At 51.9% G+C, this 23,168-nt stretch overlaps 5 protein-coding genes across 5 annotated transcripts; 3 read left to right on the top strand and 2 right to left on the bottom strand.

Moving 5' to 3' along the window:
- Nucleotides 1-322: 322 nt before the first annotated feature.
- On the bottom strand, nt 323-2,304 carry T069G_00219 (uncharacterized protein; the record flags this gene model as incomplete). The annotated part of the gene is made up of 5 exons (XM_056167429.1): nt 323-406; nt 470-1,056; nt 1,113-1,329; nt 1,387-1,662; nt 1,942-2,304. 5 exons carry the CDS (start codon nt 2,302-2,304, stop codon nt 323-325), a joined length of 1,527 nt encoding a protein of 508 aa, XP_056032745.1.
- Nucleotides 2,305-9,411: 7,107 nt separating this feature from the next.
- On the bottom strand, nt 9,412-10,747 carry T069G_00218 (DEAD/DEAH box helicase domain-containing protein; the record flags this gene model as incomplete). Its single annotated transcript, XM_056167428.1, has 3 exons — nt 9,412-9,470; nt 9,527-10,567; nt 10,639-10,747. 3 exons carry the CDS (start codon nt 10,745-10,747, stop codon nt 9,412-9,414), a joined length of 1,209 nt encoding a protein of 402 aa, XP_056032744.1.
- A 341-nt stretch (nt 10,748-11,088) lies between these two features.
- On the top strand, nt 11,089-12,662 carry T069G_00217 (pre-mRNA-splicing factor SF3A3, of SF3a complex, prp9 domain-containing protein; the record flags this gene model as incomplete). Its single annotated transcript, XM_056167427.1, has 2 exons — nt 11,089-11,181; nt 11,250-12,662. The coding sequence occupies 2 exons, from the start codon at nt 11,089-11,091 to the stop codon at nt 12,660-12,662; spliced, it is 1,506 nt and encodes a 501-aa protein (XP_056032743.1).
- Nucleotides 12,663-12,995: 333 nt separating this feature from the next.
- T069G_00216 (GIY-YIG catalytic domain-containing protein) lies at nt 12,996-13,975 on the top strand (the record flags this gene model as incomplete). Its single annotated transcript, XM_056167426.1, has 3 exons — nt 12,996-13,231; nt 13,294-13,407; nt 13,459-13,975. The coding sequence occupies 3 exons, from the start codon at nt 12,996-12,998 to the stop codon at nt 13,973-13,975; spliced, it is 867 nt and encodes a 288-aa protein (XP_056032742.1).
- Nucleotides 13,976-17,077: 3,102 nt separating this feature from the next.
- Nucleotides 17,078-22,566, top strand: T069G_00215 (PLU-1-like protein domain-containing protein; the record flags this gene model as incomplete). Its single annotated transcript, XM_056167425.1, has 7 exons — nt 17,078-17,500; nt 17,580-17,628; nt 17,740-17,891; nt 17,991-18,192; nt 18,256-18,701; nt 18,759-21,340; nt 21,396-22,566. 7 exons carry the CDS (start codon nt 17,078-17,080, stop codon nt 22,564-22,566), a joined length of 5,025 nt encoding a protein of 1,674 aa, XP_056032741.1.
- Nucleotides 22,567-23,168: the final 602 nt, after the last annotated feature.

Raw genomic sequence — 23,168 nt, 5'->3', positions numbered from 1 at the left:
CCTCTCTCTTCTCTCAAACAAACCCAAATTCCACTTTTTTCCTCTTCCCTCCCAGTTGACATTTTTGTACGATTCATTAGTATCGTATTAATTATGAGTGAAAAAGAAGCACACCGAATAAAAGACAAAGGGAAAAAAAACAAAACCCGAGAAAGTGCTCATCATTCGCGTCCCAAAAACAGGCCCAGACAATCAATAGTGCCATCCCAAACATTTGAAAGAAAAAAAAGAGAGTGCAAGTTGGTATAAGTAGTTAAACAGTAATTTTGAAGCAAAGGGGAGTGAGTGTGAAGAAGGAAAAGAGAATCATCCGTCACTTCTATTAGACAACGGTTCCGTCGCTGTCGATCAGGATTGGCGCCTCTTTGGTGTTTGGCCTGTTGATCTCAGCAATCTCACGACCTCCCTAATGGGCATGTTAGTCCAGTTCCGATATAATTTGCATTGTGTCGGAGCAAGTGATTCTTACCTTCCAGCTACCAGCTTCCAACAGCTGTGCCAGGGTCATCTCATGGCCATCCAGCTCCGCCTCCAGTGCCACATTGACATCCTCCAAGAGCTTGTCGAGCAGGGCGACCGTCAGTCCTCGCCATTCGACAATGACATCGTCTGAGGCCTCAAACATGGGCGCAACCTCAATGGCCTTGATTCCAGACTGTTTGCAATACGCGCCGTAATTAGCCAGCCCGCGAGCCATGTCTTCCTCTCTGAGAGTCAGGACACCGAGGTCGACAAAGAGGCCACCGTTGCGGTACTCTGGCAAGCCCGTCAGCAGCTCTGTGCCGGCAAAGTGCATATTTAGCAGGGATTGCATAGGCTGCATGAGCGAATACGCAAGCCACTGTGTCAGGTTGTGGAACGGCAGAATAGATTCCCACGAGTTTGATCCCGCGGGCAGGGCTTCACAGGACCAGGCATCACCAAGCGGGACGCCGTTGATTGCTGTTCGAGTAGGCCAGATGGAGGAGAGGCCATCCATCAGGAGATTCCACAGAATTGGCAGGGGGACAATGAGGACTGATGATGCTTGGGTTGCAGGGTGTGATAGCAAGTAGTCTGCAAAACAGTTAGAAGGCACGCAAATCTTCATGCCAAGGCAAATTTTCACTCACCAATCATGTTACCGGGACGGCCATCAGCCCCAAAGAACTCGGAATGCTCGTCGAGAGCCTCTGACAGCTTGACCAGGACCTCTGTTCGGCCTTCCAAGCCAATGAGCTCGTTGTCGGCGTCGGCCTGCATACCTGAGGCAAGTTTGGCTACGTTAAGAGCCCCCAATGCTCGCTTGTCAACCTGATGCTTGTTGGTTGGGCTTGCTGAGAAAATTCCCTAGATATTCCAAGTTAGATGTCAGAACCCCCAATGACAAGGCTGAGATAAGCTTACGGATTTGAACATCTCCAAGGAAGCGACTGCGATACCCTCGGAGCGCCTGTAGGTTTTGCCATTTTCAACGCTCTTGTAGGTCCAGGTGGTTCCAGCGCCCGCATCCAGCAGTACGCTGATGGTGAAGAGGTCGATGAGTCGGCGGCATCGCTCTGCGTTGTCGACGGTCTCGGGCCAGCTATTCAAGAGCTCGACTACTCGATCTCGACCTCCTACACAGAAATGCTGATACCGACCATGGCTGGGAATGTCCTGGAAAGGAGCTTCGTGGTCACGCTGTACAAGCACATTGGTGTTAGTCTAGGCTTGAACCGTGGAAGTTTGGGAGGCAATGGGTATAGAAAACGGGAGAAAAGGCGTGTACACAAGCATGTAGCAAACAGTAAACTGCATCTGACATCCCAAAACTTTTTGGGTTGAGTAGGTAGACAGTTCAAGCCCAAGCCATTCCAGCAAGTCTTTCAAGCTCGATACCACCTTGCAGCAACTTCACTACTGCTCCCATACTATCCCAGAATTCGCACTCCCTCCACCCAAAAACTTCTGTAAACATACCTTGATCAGTCCAGAGACAAACGTCACAACATCTGGGAATTTGTTCATATCAACGTCGAAGTGGACCAGCTCGTTATCCTGTGCCTTCTCCATGAGGGCCTTGGCTCTCTCTCGCACAGCCGTCAGGCTTCGCAGGTAGCCGGCGGGATCCAGCTGAGGGTCCGGCGGCCGGGGCAGATCAATCTTTGGTATTTTGATTGAGGGCATCGGTGATAGAGGCGTGTTGGGAGTGAGCATGCTGCCGGCAGAGACCCGGTTGTTGGCCAGGCCGCGGAATGTGGAGGAGCCGAAGCTGGTGGTGGACTGAGACTCGAGGATGCCCGACTCCCGAGGAGACTTTTGCTTGCGGGAGAAGATACCCATGGCTGCTGATTTTTGTGTCGAGAACTAGATTCCCGGCGGATGCCTTTTTTTTTTTTTTTTTTCCTTTTCGCTCGCAGCGAAATGTGGCAATATGGAGCTTGCAGTAGAGCTCTTTCGTTGTCTCCCTTCTCTTTTGATATAGAAGAATCGATCAGGAACGGGAAGGAGGAATTTGGACTCGACGTATTCGGATTACTTTTCGAAGGCTAGCACGAAGCCCGAGACGACGCCGAGGAGAGCAAAAGGAAGAAGAGGGATGGAGGTTGGAAGAGCAAGATGAGGATGCTAAAAAAGGGTATCTCGTGCCGGGTACTTGGTACCTGGCTAGCTGCTGATGAAGCTACAGCACGAGCTTGTACAATAATCAAGTAAGCCGAAGCAGCTCGTCAACCGATGATGGCGAGAATAAGGAGAGAAGAGAAGATCAAGGGGCAAAAAAACGGGAAAAAGCAAAAAGCAACAAAAGAAGCTCAAGGTTCAAGAAAAGGCGAGGACGAAAGAGAAATATCCAGACGCTCAACGGTTTAAGGCAAAAGACAAGGCACAGGCTGGCTCACACAAGCACAGGCGATCAGGATTAGGCACAAGCCCACACAAGCACAAGCACAAGGAAGCACAAGCACAAACACAGCCTAGCACAAGAACAAGATAGAACAAGAACAAGCTCCCCGGCCGTGGCCAATTTTAGGGAAGAGTCGCCGCAGACCCCCGACTAGATTTCGACTGGAGCTGCCAAAGACCCGGAACTCACACGCAACGAACCCGCCATCGGCTACAAATTGCAAGGAGACGGGCGGGGGTACGAACAGTGGCAGCGCCTGCGAGCATCCCAGACAGGCCCCGACAGGCCCCCAATAGCGGTTACCAGCTGCCAGGTACGACGAGTCGGCGTCGTGCTATCCGACCAGGGGGTCCCTCCAGGCCCTGCAGCAGGCCCGTAGCAGCAACCAGGGCCTGTACTCGTAGCGTTAGTAGCGCTGGTGCGATTTGATGCTCTCAAGTGCTGTGCTGTACCAGGTGGCACGGCGTAGTGCCTGTATTATTGGGCGCTAGCCACCAGAGTGGGCAAGGCACCAGCACGCTACTGGGCCTTAGCACCTCGCGGCTAAGAACCCGATTGCGATATCCGCAGCAACATTTTTGATGAACCGGGTGCGTGTGCACTGCACTCCATCCACCTAGCAGTTGTACGAGTATGGTACTCCATCATACTTTGATGAGGGCGGCTACTGGTGACACCTCTGGCCTCTGCACGACAGCGGCCGAGGTTTGTGTTTGTGTTCGTGCTCCAATGCACAGTTGAGCACATGTCCGTACGAGTACGTGCTCGTGTTATCCTCAAATCAGGGAGGCTTACGGGCACACCACCAACTCCTACAACGGCGAGTCGAGCGATATACGGTTGAGGTGGGCAGCAGCCACCGTGTGCGAGTTGGGTGAACAAGACAAGGGACGAGAGACCACCTTGAACCTTCTTGTGCTCCCTTGGGCGCGGGACTCCGCAAGAACCCTTCCCTTCAGGTTAATGTTATGTTCTCAAGCTGCTTAAGCTACAGTAGTGCCCTCTCGGCGTGGAGAGCCAGCGCGGACCCTGAGTGGCTCCCAAAGACCCCAAAGACACACCGGTCAGGGGCATCCCGGACGCCACCTGGGCAAGAGACTTGTCGTGTCTCTGTGATTGTGCTTGTGCTCGCGCTTCCGTGCTGGCGGACTCGGTCCGCGCGTGCAATCTAACATGGACCAGCGGGGGTTTTATCCTTCTTGCTCGTTCTTCCTGTTTCTCACTCGGTGCCGAGCCCGACCAGGGGGAGGGGAGGGAAGGGAGGAGGAGCGAGCACAGCACAGGCTCCCACCGGCGTGAGAGCTTGGACGGTGGCGAGATGGTCTCTAGACGGTCCCAGCGCTTGGGGGAGAAAGTCTGGGAAACGTCCAAGCGCCTCGAGACCAAGCGCCAGACCGGACGGACACTTGCTAGCAGACGCGGTCCTGTTTTAGCCCTCGGCGGGCGAATCGCGGTCGTCGAGCCGATTGGCGACGGGCTGGCGATCAGTTGCGATTAAGTCGGTGATGCAGACGCGCGACATGACTTGTGCTTCTGTCTGAGCTGAACTGAGCGCATAGAGCTGACCCCGAGCTGAACCTGAACTGAGTCGAGGCGAGGTCCTACTATCAATATTATCGGCTGCTGCTTTTGCACAGAAACCTCCGGGCATTCGTAAGCTGGATGCCGTTTTGAGAGACGTGCAGGGAGGAACGCAGGTTGGGCGAAAGACAGCCCAGAGGAGACAACTTCAATGGAGGTTTTTTGTGCACGTCGTTTTGGTCGGGGACCAGTTTTCAGAGCCGTGCTGGCCACTGAGAGCGCATCCAGAGACCGTGGCGAGTGCGAAAAGAGGAAAAAAAGAACCTTGAACCTGAAGGGGAAAAAAAGCTCATGGCCATAACCATGCCCATGCCCCGAGTAATTCGCATCCCTGCCACCTGTGCTGCAGGTACGGATGTACATTCCGGATGTGAGATGTTACCACGAGGCCGGGCTAGAGCATCCCCCGGCCCCCTGTCCAGAGTCGCGCCAAAGTATCCGCCGTGGGCAGCACAGGTACAGCGCAGGTATCCTCAGTCCGGAGCCGGTGCCCCGAACCAAACATGTCGCCCAGCACCCTTACCAGTGGAGGGTACTGGGTACTGCGGCCGTCGTGTGCAGTACCAGTGGGGGACGAGGCGGATGTCCGTAGTGCTCCCTGCGGTGACCTCGGGCGCTGTCCCGTCGCAATCATCATTTTATTTTCCTCGGCCTAGCTGTCTTTGGCTGCTGCCTGTCTGGTCTGCGATCCTCACGGTGCCTTGCCTTGTTCCATGTAATGTACGACGAGCCCAGTGTGTTTGTGCTCCTCCTTCACCGTATCCAGAAGCTACCGGGAATTAGCTGGTTTGGGTACCTCCCTTGGAGCAGCTCATCCATGCATTGGCAGACCGAGACGTTACTGTAAGGTCCAGTGTATGTTAAATACCATCGGCAGTCCAGTGGTATTGCTTCAGGTTGCAGTAGCATCAGGGATTGGATTACTACCAGATATGTAGGTACTACTCTACCAGGTACTCGTAAGTGTCTTGTATTTAGTCCTGTAGTCTAAGTCCCATCAAGACGGAACCAAAGTCTGATGAGCTCTTCTGGTCAGGCAATCAACATCATACCACCCTAATCTATTCTAACCCCCCCGGCACGCTCAAGATTGCCCAGTAGAGACAGGCCTGGCCCGCGTGGTTGCTTCTCGTTTTTGACATGCCCGGGGACAAGGGCATCTTAATCTAGACGACTGGCTTTAGGCGATAAAAGCACTTTATCCGATCAAACGTTTATATTGCACGCAGAGACCTGTCACAATGGGCGCTCGTTTCAAGATGATTCCAGGGCATCACGGACCGGAATTCCATACAGTCCAGCGTTCCGTTCCGACGAATAGCTACATGTAGCTAATGGGCGGTAAAATACTGATGTGCAATGTGGCAGTATGGCTGTGCGCGGCCTCCTTGCTTGGGTTGACCATCCTGCCGGGCATCTCTCGGTGGAAACAGACGATGAAGCAAGGCAAGGCCGTGCCCTTTTGCCCAGCCAGCGAGTGCCGTCCTGTCCACGTCGTTTCATGCCACTTCACCTGGGGGATTGTCGATGAATGGAACCTGATGCATATCCACAGCGTCAAATATGGGGCCCTCATACTAATACGCGGTACTACTCGTAATTCAGGAACAGCATCCCGGCAAATGATGGGAAACCACTGCAGCTACTGCACCTCCCAAGACAAGTAAAAAGAGGCGTAGGGCACAAGTGCATGTAACCGTTATCGCCACCTGCACTCGACTTGACTTGGCCGATCAATCTCGTCTCGTCTCGTCTCGTCGCCATGAACAAGCTGCAGCTGCAGCTCCCCTCTCACATGTCACACACAGCTAAACCTAACGGCTAGCCTGAGTCGAGAAATTTCCAAGCGGAGCCATCTCGCATGCTTACTAGGACCAAGCAGTCTCAATTAGCAATAGGACCGCGGATATTAATTAATTGCAAAGGCCAAGCCTAGCCCGAAACGACGAAACGGCCAGAGAGACATGCGAAGCGACACTTTTTTTTTTTTATCCCAGTTTTCTTTAATTGTCTGGCAGTCTTTGTCATTCAGGTACGCTCCCGTATTACTGTATAACACTGCTCATGTCCAGTACCTTACATATTCTTCCGTCTCGGCGTCTTTTATACCCTCAACCCTACTAACCCGGCCGGTGATTTCCCCCCTCCCCAGCAGCTCGGAGTCGACTCCGTTGATGGCAAATCTCTCTCTCTCCCACTCCTTCTCTCTCCTCTTCTCCCTCTTCCCGCCCATGGATCGATTTTAATCAGCCTGCGACCAGAAAAGGCCCACAGTAACCCAATTCGCCGAGGGCACCAGAATAGGCGACCCAAAAGGTCATCACAAGTTCTCTTGCTAGCTTCAAATTCCGCGTATCACGGATAGACAGGCTATCATGGACTCGTTCCGCTTACTCTGCCCTTTTCTATGGGGTCCCGTTCATAGTAGGTGCTCGTAGTCATACAAAGTAGCACTGCGACGATTCATGTCCACCACTTGCAGAAACTACCTAACGCAGCAGCTCACGGCCGAGGCTTGTGACAGGACAGGCCGTTGCAGGTAATTCCTGCGCGCCATCCATCACACGCTGATCCTCTCCCCCAGGGGCATGTCCCTGTATATGCCTGTTCTTTTTTTTTTTTTTTAACCCTTCTCTCGTCTCTTATTTCCACCTTTCACATGATTTATCGTGGCCCCGGGATCCCGTGAGGGTCCAGCCGCCCTGGTAAAAAAGCAAATCTCGGTATCCGTAAATGTGTCTTGTTACGCAGCTCCACAAGGCAATATAGCAGTAGCAAGTTTTTTTTTTCTGTCATAATACAGAATGATGCTGCTTTCCGGGAGACGGTTCCGCGCTACGGGTTCGGCGTACTTGAGAATACCTAGAACGAATTGATGCCACTTCCAGAATGAAACACTCTCTTAGATGCGGAGATCAAACTCAATCCCGCAACTATTTCCGCAAGGCTTGGTGTCGTTCCAGAACATGGACCCGACGGAACCAAGAAGATGCGTCTATCGAAAGGCCTGGCTTGGAATTGGCGCCGCCTCCAGACCCGGAAATACGGCCACGGGTAGCGAACAGCCTCGGGGGCCCTGTTTGATACCACCGTTGCTCTTGCTCCCTTGCCAGAACTCATGTTAGACCAAGGTAGCATTTTCTGAGACTATCCTTTGCTCGAGTAGGCATCTCGTCTCTCGAGAAAACGCCTCATTTGGGAAGAGGTGAGAGCGTCCAAGGTGTTGGTGCGTGCTGCTCACTTCCCGGACAGGTAGGAGGCTGGCCTATTTGGATGTTCAAGTCACATTGCTATTCTAGTAAGCGCCTCGTTTACCGACCTAGCCACATGGTACAAAGTACAACATCAGTGTAATATCGCGGCAAATTAAGTAAGATTGCCATCAGCAAAAGAAGCTGTTGGTTCCAGGTGTGCCACAACACAAGTTCGAGTACAGTACGTACTCCGTCTGACGTCGCAGCTTACCCTGAAGCTGAGACGGGATTTAGGAGATACCGTCTGTCACGTTGCATACAAGGATTCTTTTTCTCGGTGATTTTCTTTTTCTTTTTCTTTTTTTTCTTTTTCCTTTTTGGTTTTCTTCTTTTCTCAGCTCCTATATGTGTAATACGAGGTATGATTACTGCCGACTTTTGATGTTTGACGTTGGACATCTTGGGAGCTTACGAGGAAATGCTGAAAGTTCAATCGCTCCTGGAAAGGGGCCGAGCCGACTGCTTGCACACCTGGATTCCTTCCGGATTTTTCTCGGACTTCATCTACAGCTCTTATTTGCGCACAAAATGACAATCTCGAGAGTGAATGACAATGAATTGCGTCACAGAGCTGCCCAACACGAGGTGGTATTGAACTGAGACAGTCTCTCGGCACCACGACCAAGACACTGATCTACACCAATCCGGTGACTCGCGAGCCAAGCGACTAGAATACCGCAATCAAGTGTCACGCGACACTCTGACTCTGAATTATCAAGTAGACGGATTTCCGCCCAACAATGGATGTAGGATCTCCAATCCATCTGTCAGGCACAAGAGAGTCATTGTCTGTGTCGATATCTAGATCTCATGCTTGTATTCCTGCTACAATCACTTCCGATACTACCCCGGCTCGCCCAGATGGGTAGTATGTTTCATAAATCAAGTGCGTCATAATGAGTGATGAAATGTAGCTGTTTAATTGGATTACCCGCGGAAGCTTGAAATAGAAAGGCTGAAGAAAGCTGCCCATGTTGCCAAGGCGGCTCCCTTTCAACATCTTACACGTAGAATGAGAAATATAATCCTATTTCTAGACCCAAGCTCACCTACCCTGGTGCTATTTTCATACTCCCTGACCACCAACTTGGCTATCGTGTCCGATTTCATAGCGATATGTCACTGATAGAAGATGCTCATTTACCAAAGCTGCTGCGTATACACGATACCCTGGAGTAAATCATATCTTTCAGCGAGGGGGTTACTATATCATTGTGCTAGATGGAGCATCTGGCAAAGCATGTTGGATGAGACATTGGTGATTGCTCCTCCTACCGCCTTTTGCTAACAAGCCGTGACACATGATCAAAGCATTCGAACTAGACTAAAGCCTTTCACCTGAACATTTGTAATGCGCCCCGACAAGCCTAATATCACACAATCGTTTTAAGCTGCTGTCAACTGACACTTCTGCTACTTGACAGCATTCGTAGGACATGCTTTCTCCGAAATCAATAACCCTATTGTCCAAACAAGGCTCTGCCGGCAAAAAAAAAAAAAAAAGTCAATCTACTCAAAGTTAGCGAGATCAGTAACGAAACCGAATAGAAAAAAGAGGCTCACCTGATCAAACTTGGTACCCCTTTCCTCCACAATTAAAGAGCCGGGCCTGCCCCTGGCCCTCGGCTCTGTACCTTGCCCCAGCTATGCTGCGTCCTTCGGTATGCTACTTGTCCGCTGTGCGCTCTTGTGCGCGAGGAGAGCGGTTGATTATGAGATGAGATCGGCGACATTCATCGGCATCTCGTCGATTTGAGTTGAGTAATACACTATGTTAAGCAAGTTAGTATTTGTCACAAGGTAGAAGCGAGGTAATACAACGTACACTCAATGTCTCGGAGGATGCGCACATCTTCCGTGGTCACAAAGTTGATGGCCACGCCCTTGCGGCCGAATCGTCCACTACGACCAATTCGGTGAATGTAGTTTTCTCGGTTGCTTGGCAAGTCGTAGTTGATAACTAGACTGACTTGTTGCACATCGATACCACGTGCCCACACATCTGTCGAGATGAGAACTCGGCTGTTTCCCTGTCGGAAGTCTTGCATGATGCTGTCACGCTCCTTCTGAGGCATATCACCATGCATGGAGCTGACAGTAAAGTTGGCCTCGCGCATCTTGTCCGTGAGCCAGTCGACCTTACGGCGTGTGTTACAGAAGATGACGGCTTGGGTAATGGTGAGAGTGTCGTAAAGGTCGCACAGAGTGTCGAATTTCCAGTCTTCCTTCTCCACGGCGATAAAGTATTGCTTCAATCCTTCCAGCGTAAGTTCGTCTCGCTTGACCAAGATTCGGACAGGGTCGGTCATGAACTTGGTCGTCATGTCAAGGACATCGTAGGGAAGGGTGGCACTGACGACCACGACCTGCGTCGCCGGCGGCAGGTAGCGGTAGACGTCGTAGATTTGCTCTCTGAACCCCTTGTTAAGGAGCTCATCTGCTTCGTCCAAAATGAGCATCTTGATGTGCCTCGTCCTAAGATGGCGTCGTCGAATCATATCAGCTACCCGCCCCGGTGTGCCCGAAACAATATGCTGGCCGTAGTCGAGCTTGCGAATATCCTCCCCAACGTTAGTGCCACCGATGCAGGCGTGGCACTGCACATTCATATAGTCGCCCAATGCCATGACAACCGACTGGATCTGAGTAGCCAGTTCTCGTGTGGGGGACAGGACAAGTGCTTGGGTCTCGCGCACGGCCGTGTCAATAACTTGCAGCATGCTGATCGAGAAGGTGGCGGTCTTTCCCGTGCCGGACTGGGCTTGCGCGATAGTGTCGCGTCCCTTGCAGATCTGGACAATGGCTCGCGACTGGACGGCAGAGGGGGATTCATAACCGTAAGCATAGATGCCGCGGAGAAGATTCTCTAGAAGATTACTGTTAGACAAATCAACACGATTGACAAAGGGCGGTAGACTATAGACTAGGTGGCTTTACCCTTCAGCGACATGGCCTCGAAAGTCGGGTGCACCGTCACCTCTTTGGAGGTGGAAAACTCCATCCTCTCATCCGCCTTGCGGTCAATGCCTCCAGCGCCCTCAGCCATGATGTAGCAAGATGGATTGGTGTTGTAAGGGATAAAGTGTTTGCTGAACCTGCTGGCAGCTCTGGGATGATGTTAGGTCGGTAGTTGGGGATCTCGGCTCCAAAACTTTTGGATCGATCGATAACGTTTCTGGCGTCGGCAATACCCCGGCAGAACCGATAAGGCGCTTTTGCCCCCCAGGTCCTTCTAAAAACGCGACCTGCTTGGTGTTTTTTTATGGAGTCACTTGAACGCTACCTCATGCATTGGCTGAAGCAGCGATTTCCTCTTGGTGTCGCGCCGACCTTCTTTTCTCTTCCGTCAATTATTCCTTTCAGCTCTCAACATCACAGCCTTACACAATGTTGGTTTTAGAAGAGCAGCGGTATATCCACGAGGACCTAGAGCGCCTTGAACAGGGCATTGCGGACCGCATCCGCGAGGACCCCAAACATGTGAGCTCCCCCAGACTGTGTTTCTGTTCTCTACCCCAGACGATGCCTAACCGATGCCGTTGATCTAGATCCGCGATCGCCTCAACCGCGACCACGAAGTTGCACAGCTCTTGGACCAGATCCAGGCGCAGTCCCAGAACCTACTCAACATCTACGGGGACGAGTCTGGAAGCAGGGCTCAAGAGATCCAACAGATCGGCACTGGGGATCCGTTCGAAGAGTTTTATCGTCAATGGAAGGACGTCCGAGATCACCACGCAAGATACCCCAATGAGCAGGCGGAGAACTCAGAGCAGCGATACAAGGTGTCGAGACATGGTGATCCATCAGATCCTATGCCCTCCATTGTCGACTCTCTATTCTCAGGAGAGGAGGCCTACGGAAGATTTTTTGATCTAAATACTTGTCACGAATCCTTTCTCAACCTGCCAAACGTAAAGCGCTTGACCTATCTGCAGTATCTCGAGTTATTCGACAACTTTGCGCCCGGCTTTGCAGGCGTCAAGCGGAATGAGAAGCTGACTGATCAATATTTCAAATATGTCGGAGATTTAAGCGATTATCTCGAGTCGTTCATGCGACGGACACGACCTTTGGAGAACGTGGACAAGATCGTGCAGTCTTTTGACCAGGAGTTTGATGAGGCTTGGACTAAGGACGAAGTAGAGGGATGGACTCTTGAGCAGGCGACATCAACCAAGCAGCGCACAGGAGACGCCATATGGTGCGATGACTGCGAGAAGGAATTCGCCAACGAAAATGTCTACAAGAACCACCTCAAGGGACGAAAGCACATCAAGGCCGCAGAACAGCGAAGCCAGCGACAAGAAGAGTCGAAGCCGGCAGCAAATGGTTCTGGGAAGGGAGTTGTCTCTCCAACTAGACTAAAAGAGCGAGCTGTAGCAGAGCGCGAGCACCGAGTCAAGCGATTGGCCAGCGCTATGAGCACTGAGCGGGGCGATACCCGCGTCAACGTCGAACGCAAGCAAGGAATGACAGAACGAGAGCGTCAACAGGAACTGGATAACCTCCTCAACGTGTCTGATACCCGTCATGAACCGATGGATCAAGACGATGGTGAAGGCGAGGATGGTGAAGAAAAGATTTACAACCCCCTCAAGCTCCCCCTGGCTTGGGATGGAAAGCCTATTCCCTTTTGGCTGTACCGATTACACGGACTGGGTGTGGAATTCCCATGCGAAATTTGTGGAAACTTTGTCTACATGGGCCGACGTGCGTTTGATAAGCACTTTAACGAGGCACGCCACGTGTATGGCCTCAAGTGCTTGGGCATTGCCAACACTAGTCTCTTCCGAGATATTACAGGGATCGACGAGGCCATGAGACTCTGGGAGAAGATCCAGAAAGAGAAGAAGAGGGGGAAGATTGACGACGGTAGCGTCATTCAGATGGAGGACGGCGAAGGAAACGTTATGCCGGAGAAGGTATACTACGATTTACAGAAGCAGGGCTTGCTTTGAATGGTTCATGCATCATAGGCTGGGAGTTTGTGGATATGGCAATTTGGACGGGCAGGGAACATACTTGCTTGATATTGTAGTAATTAGAGTTAATTGAGGGAATTGGGCGTTATATCCGCCCAAAAAATCTGTTGTTTGCTCTTTTTCGCTGCTGTCTTTCGTTAACAGAATGCTTAGTCATGCTTGAATTAGGCATCATCACCAAATACCAAGAACGCGTTACCCGGGAGATTTTCTCTTCTTCATGCTCGTCCCGTTTGTAATAGCATGCCCAATATTGGTGCTGATATTGATGACGCATTCCAAAAGTTTAAGCGGTGAGCAAGCATAGGCATGTCAGGCCTTGTCAAACCTCTGCCGGCTTTATATGTTGTCTATGTCTTGCGCTCAACAGTGAAGCCCGGCTCGATATACATTGGATCCACGCCAAATCCGCCCAGGCGGTTGAAGCAGCACAATGGCGAGGCCAAAGGCGGCGCGGTGCGCACAGCACGCGATAACCTTCGCCCCTGGGAGATGATTGTGACGGTTTCTGGATTCCCAAGCTCGACAGCAGCCCTCAAATTTGAGTAGGTTCCAAACCTCCCTTAAATAATCCGTTGACATCGTGTACTGACTTGGAAATGGCAAGATGGGCTCTAAACAATCCACATCTTACTCTACACATACCGAAAGAAGAGCGTATTACGGTTGCGACGGAGAGGAAAAGGAATGGGATGCCGAGACGAAAGCCGCACAACCTCAAGTCTGTCATTCCCAATCTCCACCTTCTCACGAGCGTGTCAAGCTTTTCAAGGTGGCCATTGAATGTGCATTTCTTTAGTCAGGACGCCCATAAGGCCTGGAAGGACTGGAGCGAAACAAGAGAGACCCCCGTCGCCGCGAGTCCGAAGATATTGACCGACTTTGGCCCGTCTGCAGGGGATGCGTCGACAACACCGTGGGGGATTCACGCTCTAGCGTTGGATTACTCTCCGATGAAAGACTACATTGAAAAAGCCCACAACGTGACATCGTTTGAGAGGCAAGGACAGTGCATTCACTGTCGTAAAGAGATGCAGCCTGAGCAAGGCTTATACGCAATGTGCCCCAACGACGGCTGCGAGGCAATGGGACACATAGACTGCTGGAGCAAGCATGCACTGGCGGGTGATGAGCCCGGTGCCATTATTCCTACTAGCTGCAAATGCCCAGCATGCAGCGGCGAAATACGATGGGGAGATATGATGAAGGAGCTGAGTTTACGGACGCGTGGAACAAAAGAGGTGGAGAAGCTGCTGAGAAAGAAGAAGCGGGCAAAGAAGGACTCGTGATGGGGAGAGCCAATTGGAGGGGGTTTTCGAGGCTTCTAGGGATTTGGCGCTTATAGAAGAAAAGTATAAGTGCTCTTTGTCTGAATTTTTATTTTGTTTACTGTTGGTGGTTAAGATTTACTAGATTGGTCGGATGAAGTCCGTGGTTCAGATAGAGTTGTGACTTATGCGTGATCTATCGGCTACAGCCGGCTAGAATCCACGGATATAATTTGGCTACAGCTATATATAACGTGGGTAAAATAGTCATGGCATGGGCATTTCAATCAACCGGGCAAGATCATGCATCTGATATGGCAAAAAAGTCAACCATCGTTCAATCCAGCTCTTGCGGCATTGGCTCGGCATCTGCATGCACACTCTCTCGCTCTACCTACATAGACCAAGACTGATCTGGTGATGGTGGGGTGATGACGGCACCGGCTCAGTGGGGGCTGCGCACCAAAGACTCGGTAATCTGAGCTTTCGGAGCTTTCAAAGGCCCAAAAGCGTGCAAAAGGACTGGACGCTGGTACGGCACACAAGCGCCCAGAATCTGGGGTTCCAGTGCGCGGTAGAACGGCATGCCACTATATTCTCAGGTAAGATGTAAGAAGCGTGATACAGGGCAATCCAGTCCGCTGATTACGAGCTGCACATCATCCAAATCCTTCTGGCTCTCCCGCAACGAGGCTGCACTCAGCCAGCTGCTAATTGTGGACACGTCCGTTCAACCTCACCGACGCGTGATTGGCTCGGCACTGGCCACCATGGGCCTGACCCTTGTCGGTGCAACCACTCATATCAGATTTGCCTTCTTGGCTGGGAGGGAAATAAGAGAGGGAAAAAAAAAAAAAAATTATGGGCATTGTCAGCAAACTATTCGGCTATTTTCTGCGCTACAAGCTGGGCCTTGACTTGTACAAGCACACGGCGCGACAATGATTTTCCGGTTGGACGGTTGCTGGGGGTTTCGGTTGCGTTTGGACGGATCAATGCAAAAATACGCGCAGCATCGGATGGCTTTGCAGGGGGATTGCGATGGGAGCTGACTCGGCGCGCTTTTATCTCTTTTTGATGCGTACACGTATGGACGTATCGCGTTTGCCGTTGGCCAATATCGCGGCTGCTGTGGTTTACTGCCGTCAAGTTTCTCTTGGATTCTCTTGAGGGAGTTTAGCTCCATTGTTCTGATTCATAAGAGAAATTGGCGGAGCACATGGCAGCAAATGGTGTAATGCGAGTCGAGCCCACAGTCAGCAAGGCCAATCAATGTACAACTTGCATTGCATCCATCCATTTCCCCCTTCCAAACTCGGGCATAAGGCGGGAGCAAACGAAAACTGGCCCGACCCTTTGTATGTACCCTTTTGCAGGCTGGTAGTGCGACAGGAGCCGGATGTCGTCTGCGGTGGGGCTTGTCAACTTTTGCTCGTGCCAAATACATGTATCCATGGCGCCGGCCGCTATTGGAAACGCCGCAGAAAAATTAACAAGAGAGGCAAAAAAAAAGTCAAAAACGCCGGCCTTGGATGACGCTCACTGTCGTAGTAGAGCTTCCGGAGGCCTTAGCAGTACGAATACTCATATGCATCACATCACATGTATACGTGCAGCAATCAACGCATGGCACAGGTTACCTGTATAGGACATGTGCTGTGCTGTAGTGCATGCAAGTAGAAGTACCTGCGACCCCTGTGCGATCCGGCTGATGCCTCTTGATCGGTGGCCCCGGTGGGAGCACTGCAGCGGATCCGAGAGAAAGAGAGGACCGGATCGTCCGCACAGGGAAAAAAAGTCCTGCAAGTACAGGTACCGCGCCAGAAGAGCCTCTCATAGCGACTTGCATCATGGACGACTCCATGCACAACGGGACAGTCCAGGGAGGTACCGAGTACATATGCGCAACAGGATGCTTCTGGGAACTAAAGATAGAAGTGCCTGCGGCTGCGGGCTGAAGCACCTTCGAAGCTTTGCTCTAAACCCAACCACTTCAGCGCGTTGAAATGTCCCCCAAGGTACCCCGTACCACGCGCATAAGTCCAACTGCAGAGCGATAGGCTGCATACGGCGTAGCGGCGGTACTTGCCCAGTAAAAAACGCCCGGGGTCCATCGAACTAGTGGCTGCTTATTGGCTGCCGCGGCCGTGGGTCCACCCACACGGACCACCTGGCTGGCTGCAGCGCACAGCTCCTGGCAGGGCAAGTGCAGCCCAGCTGCGAGCACAAGTCCCCGATACCTCGCGCGCACACTGGCCGCTGGTGGTAGAGTCACCCTCCACTCCGTACCCAGGTACAAGTACCGGCCCGCAGGCATCCTCCCAGCAGCACCGCGCCTGTACTCTGTAGAGAACGCTGAAAGCCCTGTACCAGTACTTCGGAGGGCCGCACTGAAGCAGGTACCTGTCGGTCGCTCTGACCCCGTCCCTCTGCTGCTCTGCCAGGAACGTCCTGCGCACCTTCACGCCGGAAGCCTCGACCCATTCCACTCGTGCGCTTCCGCCCACTCTCTAAATCCAATCTCGCTCCGGCATCTGCACCACCCAAAGGGCCAACGAGACTCGCAGAAACTCGCTGGCTTTTGATTCTGCGGCTCCCTTGGCCCTCTGCCCGTCGTTGCACGCTTGACAATCAAACAAGGCCCCAGCCCTGTATCTGTATGTATGTCTATGGTCTATGTCTCTTATGTCTCTGACTCTCCCATCCGCTGCACTGCCCTTCGTGTTAGTTGCGCCATGTTCCATGTTCCAGCTGCCCGTCCTTGACCACATACTTTTGTTTTACATCCCGTTTGTTCTGCAGCACCGAATGCTCATGCTCATGCTTATACTCCGCTAGTCGAGCCGCCATCTTTCTTTTTACCTTTTTTTTGCTGTGCCGGCCCAGATAAGAAACGCCACGGCCACTTTTCCATCACGTCTCGACTTGCCCCGGCCCGAGACGCACATGGTCCCTCGCATACATGATGCCATGCGGATTGAGCCTCCACGATAGGTGTCTCGTCATATGAGCCTGTTTGGCCGCCTCCTCCCTGTCCATATCGAACGACAACGACGCCTGCGCTTGCTCTCAACCACGCCCCCGTGACCCTCCGAAATCCTGGGGCCGGAATTCGTTTGCGCCATGGCACCGATGGCCTCGCTCAGCGCAGCCGCTGCTGCCTCTGGTAGTGCCAATGCCAGTTCGCGCAGCTCGCCTGCGATTGGGGCGTCTGCGGCCTCCTCGTCCTCGAAGCCCAAGCACAAGGTCAACTCCAACGGCTATCATCCTACAAATCCACCCGTGCCGCTCAGCTCCATGGTCAGCGCGCCATTGGATCTCACCTCGGTCGAGAGACGCGGCCAGCCCACGGCGGTGCGGGAGCCGCTCAAGAAGAAAACACGACCGCACGGCATATCAGAAGCACCGACCTACTGTCCGACTGAACACGAATGGCGTGACCCCTTGCAGTATATTCAAAAAATCGCCCCCGAAGCATCTCAGTTCGGCATCTGCAAAATTATTCCACCCGATTCATGGAACCCCGAATTCGCAATTGACACTGAAGTATGTGCTTTTGCGCCAACAGGGCGCTTGGCGATCTGGGGACGTGCCCAACGGTACAATTCGCTGACCAAGTCGATAGAAATTTCACTTTCGCACTCGAAAACAAGAATTGAACTCCGTCGAAGGCAGTAAGTCTTTTTTGTTGCAGAAGCAGAAAACTCCCCTCCTGTTCCCACAAGGAGAGAGAGGTAAATAGAAAAACAAGGGAATTTGCTTATTAATTTTTTTTCGTCTTTTAGGTACGAGGGCCAATCTTACCTATTTAGATGGCCTTGCCAAGTTTCACAAGCAGCAGGGGAACAACCTACATCGTCTGCCGTATGTCGACAAAAAGCCCCTTGACCTTTATCGCTTGAAGAAAGCAGTCGAATCCAGAGGCGGATTCGACAAGGTCTGCAAGTTGAAGAAATGGGCCGAGATTGGAAGAGATCTTGGCTATAGTGGCAAGATTATGTCGTCATTGTCCACGTCGCTCAAGAACTCGTTCCAGCGATGGCTTTGCCCGTACGAGGATTATCTGCGTCTCGCAAAGCCTGGAGTTCACCAGCAGCTCGAACAAGAGTATGGCGGTCCTTTGACCCCGAGCCCCGCACCAACACCCGTGAAGCGATCTACAGTCAACACTCCGAGCAGTGCCCGAGGGGCTTCACCCGCCCGACAAGCATCAGATGCCCTCCAGAACAGCGTCGCTGGTAAAAGAGAGCTGGATCGAGACACGCCCATGGCCGATGCACCGCCTGCTCCCACCTCAGCAGGACCTACTTCCGGATTTACAGCCATCAACACCAACGGCGGCTTCACTGCAGTCAATTCGGGCTTCACCAGCGTCAACCGTTCCACCAATGGCGAGAGCAAGAGTTACACCCCAGATTCTAAGCGATACGACAGCCCCGCTACATCTACGAGAAATACCCCCGAAGCTCGGCCATCGGGTCTCGGCTCCGCTGTTGCACTGAAGCGGCAATTGAGCGTCGGCAGCCCAGCAGACTCAATCAAGAAGGAAGCGGATACCGACAAGGACGACGCTGATATGGCCAGCCGGCGAAGCAAGCGCCTCAAAAAGGATAATGTGCCTACGGTGGCTGGTTCGCATATGACCGTATTTCGTCCCTCTGTCCCCAGAATTCCCCGGGAAGAAGGTGCTGCTGCAGGAAACAAGTGCGAAAATTGTGGACGCGGTGATGACAGCGGACCTCTACTCGTTTGCGAATCCTGTGATCATGCGTACCACGGCCCTTGCCTTGATCCCCCGCTGAAGCGAAAGCCTGAGGCCGAGTGGAATTGCCCGCGGTGCTTAGTGGGAGACGGTCAGTTTGGGTTCGAAGAGGGCGGCCTGTATTCGCTGAAGCAGTTCCAACAAAAAGCAAATGATTTCAAGCAGGGCTATTTTGAGCAAAAGATGCCCTTTGACGAGACCCTTCATTGCCATAGGCCGGTCACTGAAGAAGATGTCGAAAGCGAATTCTGGCGCCTGGTGGCAGACTTGGAAGAGACTGTCGAAGTTGAATACGGTGCCGATATCCACTGCACCACACACGGCTCGGGCTTCCCTACCGTCGAAAAACACCCAAGTAACCCATACGCCACCGATCCTTGGAACCTCAATGTTCTCCCTTTCCACCAAGACAGTCTCTTTAGGCATATCAAATCTGACATTTCAGGTATGACGGTGCCTTGGGTCTATGTCGGCATGATCTTTTCAACATTCTGCTGGCATAACGAGGACCACTATGCATACTCGGCCAACTACCAACACCTGGGTGCGACCAAGACGTGGTATGGCATTCCTGGAGAAGACGCTGAGAAGTTTGAAACGGCAATGAAGGAGGCTGTGCCAGAGTTGTTCGAGACCCAGCCGGATTTGCTCTTCCAATTAGTCACACTTCTCACACCAGAGCAGCTGAAGAAGGCTGGTGTGCGTGTCTACGCCTTGGACCAGAGGGCTGGCCAGTTTGTCATTACGTTCCCTCAAGCCTACCATGCCGGCTTCAACCATGGCTTCAACTTCAATGAAGCTGTCAATTTTGCCCCCTGTGATTGGGAGAAGTTCGGACAGGCTGGAGTTGAGAGACTGCAGCTATTCCGCCGGCAGCCGTGTTTTTCTCACGACGAGCTCTTATGGACGGCTGCCGAAGGAAGCGTGTCTTCGGGCCCGGGCCTTACCATTCAAACGGCAAAATGGCTGGCACCAGCTCTTGATCGCATAAGCCACCGTGAGCGAGTACAGAGAGAGGAGTTTCTGACTAAGCACAATGAGGCATCTCCTCATAGATGCCAGGTCATGGGAGGAAGCGAGGACTCCTGCCCCCTTACTTTCAAGATTGACGACGCTGATGTTCATGATGAAGATGAGCAGTGCTGCAGCTATTGCAAAGCTTTTGCGTACCTATCCCGCTTCAAGTGTCATCGTTCTGGGAAGATCCTGTGCATTTTTCATGCGGGAACCCACGCCTGTTGCGACGTGCCGGAAGAGAAGCGGCTTAGGGGCGAGGAGCATACGCTCATCTATCGGAAAACTGATGACGACATGATCTCGATATACCAAAAAGTCTCCGAAAAAGCACGCACACCCGAAGCTTGGGAGGAAAAGTATGAGAAGCTACTCGATGAGGAAGCTACACCTTCGCTAAAGACCCTCCGGGCGCTTTTGCACGAGGGCGAGAAGATTCCCTATGAGCTTACTTCTCTTCCCATTCTGAAGGAATTCGTAGACAAATGCAACGACTGGGTCGAAGAAGCCACCAACTACATTGTCCGAAAGCAGCAGAACCGCCGGAAGAATGAGAAGGTCTGGCAAAGTAACGGGCGTCGCGGAAGTGCCAATAATGATCAGAAAGACAAAGACAAAGACAAAGAGTCGCGCCACGTAAGCAATATCCATCGCCTGCTTACAGAAGCAGAGCATATTGGGTTTGATTGCCCTGAAATAGCACAGCTTCAAGAGCGGGCGGCCGCCGTGAAGCAGTTTCAGGATAATGCCACTACCATTCTCAAACAAAATATCGCTCACCCCATCGAGGCTATTGAGGAGTTGATCGAAGAGGGACGTGGCTTTAACATAGACACACCAGAGCTGGAGGCCTTATGTCGGAGACTCGAAGAATTGCGCTGGAACGAGAAGGCTAGGACCAGCCGCGGCAAATTTTTGCTGTTGACAGAAGTGCAAGAAATCATTGAAGAAGGGAAGCGGCTAGAGATTCCTAGCTACAATGACCACCTGAAGTACTACTGCGACAAATTGGCGGCTGGCCAAGCCTGGGAGGCAAAGGCTAGAGAACTAACCCATGCTGAGTTTGTTCACTACCCTCAGCTGGAGGCACTCACGGCTCAGGTACAAGCCAATGCTCTTCCTGTCTCTCGCGAGACGCTGGCTGCCGTCGACCAGATACTCCACAAGCAGCGTGAGGCACATCGCCAGATCATTGACATTACCGATCGGTGCCGCGACCCTGATTATACAAAGCGGCCCAAATACTCTGAAGTTCTCGAGATCACAAGGAAGCTGGATGACCTCAACTCGAAGCCCACCGGCACTGTCGACCTAGAGAATGAGCGAAAGCGTCACGAGGATTGGATGCGAAGGGGCAAAAAGCTCTTTGGAAAGTCCAATGCACCGCTGCATATTCTTAAAAGCCATCTAGAGCATGTCCTTGAGCGGAACACAGACTGCTTCGATACGGACCACGACACTCCACGCCTTCCAGGAGAGCCCGTTTCAAGAGAAGCTAGCCCGGAGGCTGGAGGAAACCGGTGGGAAGACCCACGATCGAGGCAAGTGTTTTGTATCTGCAGAAAAATCGAAGCTGGCATGATGATTGAGTGCGAGCTGTGTCATGAATGGTGAGTTTGGAGTACACGCAATTGAGGAGAAGGAGCACGCGCTGATATAAACCAGGTACCACTACAAATGCCTAAAGATTGCCCGTGGCAAAGTAAAGGAGGATGACAAATATACTTGCCCGATATGTGACTGGAGGATGAAGATTCCTCGCGACGCATCTCGACCTAAACTAGAGGATCTTACTTCTCTTGCCGACGAGATACCAAGCTTGCCCTTCCAACCGGAAGAGGAAGAAGTTCTTCGGCAGATTATAGACAATGCGCAAAACTTTAGAGACAAGATTGCTCAGTACTGCAACCCGCTTCTTTCGACAGAAGCTGAGGCCGAAACCCAGCGATTTTTCCTCCGAAAACTTGAAGGTGCAGAGATTCTGCTATCATACGAGACCAACTTCTTCCGCCAGGAGCTTCACAAGTGGTGTCCGGTTGCGCCGGAGCCACCGCCAATTCTGCAGGTTTCTCTGAGCACGCGCAAGCCTCGCCCAACGAAACTGCAGAAGATGCTGGTGGAATACGGAGTTGACAATCCAGATGACCTACCGGAGCACGCAAAAGGTAAGGCCAATAGCCTGCGGCGGAAAGCGGCGAATGCGGAGGCGGCAGCAGCAGCAGCTCAAGCGACATCGGCTATGCCCAGCGTACCCAATCCACACAATGCAGCGTACGGGCCGCAGGCTTACTTTTCTCGCGCATCTCATTCAACTACTCCAAGCATCTCTGCCAACTCGCATGGACACGGGGATGAGAAGTCTGAGTCGGCCTCGGAAAACGACGGGCTCAAGCTGGGGTCCGCTGAAGCAGAGAGTAACTTGCATCCCAGTTTCTTGCGCGCAGGCAGCTCTCACTTGGCCGCTGATGACTCGAGCATGTCACTTGAGGAGCGGTTTATGCGTGGCCAAGATGACGCGGATAAGAACAAGGACCTTGGAATGTTTACTCGCTCTGAGCTGGGGAGAGACCAAGCTGAAGGGGTATGGGGGTCGGATGTCTGGAGCAGTAGACAAAGATCTATGAGTGAGCATGGGCGGTCCATGACTCCGGCTGACTTGGACGAAAACATGAAACACGACGATGGCAAGGTTGACCAAATGTTTAAAGAAATGACGAATCAAGACGAAGACGAAGATCAAAAGAAGAAGGATACCACGATGACGAACGGAAACGTCACAGCAGACTTATTAGAAAGCGAGAGGAACGGGTTGGATGCGATGTTGGACGGGGAGTAGCTTGGTTGATTCTTGGGAAATGGGAGAAACGAAGAAAAAGAAGGTTGGTCGTGCCATGACTGAGAGCCCTCTATATTTTCTTTCGTCTTTCTGTTATGTGCGTTTTATTCTTTTTTTGGGAGGATCTGGGAGTTTATGGTAATCGGTACCAACCGGGAAGGACTATGTGTATGCTTGTAATACCAGGACGCGGCGTGTCTTCTTCTTCTGCTTTCTCTTTTTGACGACATGGGCGCAATTTAAAGAGGGCACGGACGGAATGCTTTTCTCTTTGGAAGGAGGAAGATGGTGTACTTTCGAGGGAGAGAGTTTGCGAACGCATGTGTGCAAATAATTGTTTTTTTACACTTCTTCCTTTCTCAGGTTTACGATTCAATTAGTAGTTTTAGTTGCGGTTTGTTTGCCAGAGAAGATGTATCTGGGGGAAATAAATGACAGGCTTAATGTTGCCGGATGAAAGAAAAAAAAAAATAAACCAAGAGTGTCTTTTGTTTTCCTTAATCATTGATGTCTTTGTATTGAACTCCAGAGATGTCTAATTATCGAGTAACTTGAGCATGTGTAAATTGAGTTGTCTTACTATCAGGTACTTCATCTGACCG

This window comes from Trichoderma breve, chromosome 1, assembly GCF_028502605.1.
Source record: "Trichoderma breve strain T069 chromosome 1, whole genome shotgun sequence".
NCBI lineage: Eukaryota > Fungi > Ascomycota > Sordariomycetes > Hypocreales > Hypocreaceae > Trichoderma > Trichoderma breve.
Note: the sequence above shows the minus strand (reverse complement) of the source record. Positions and strands in the feature narration are given on the sequence as shown.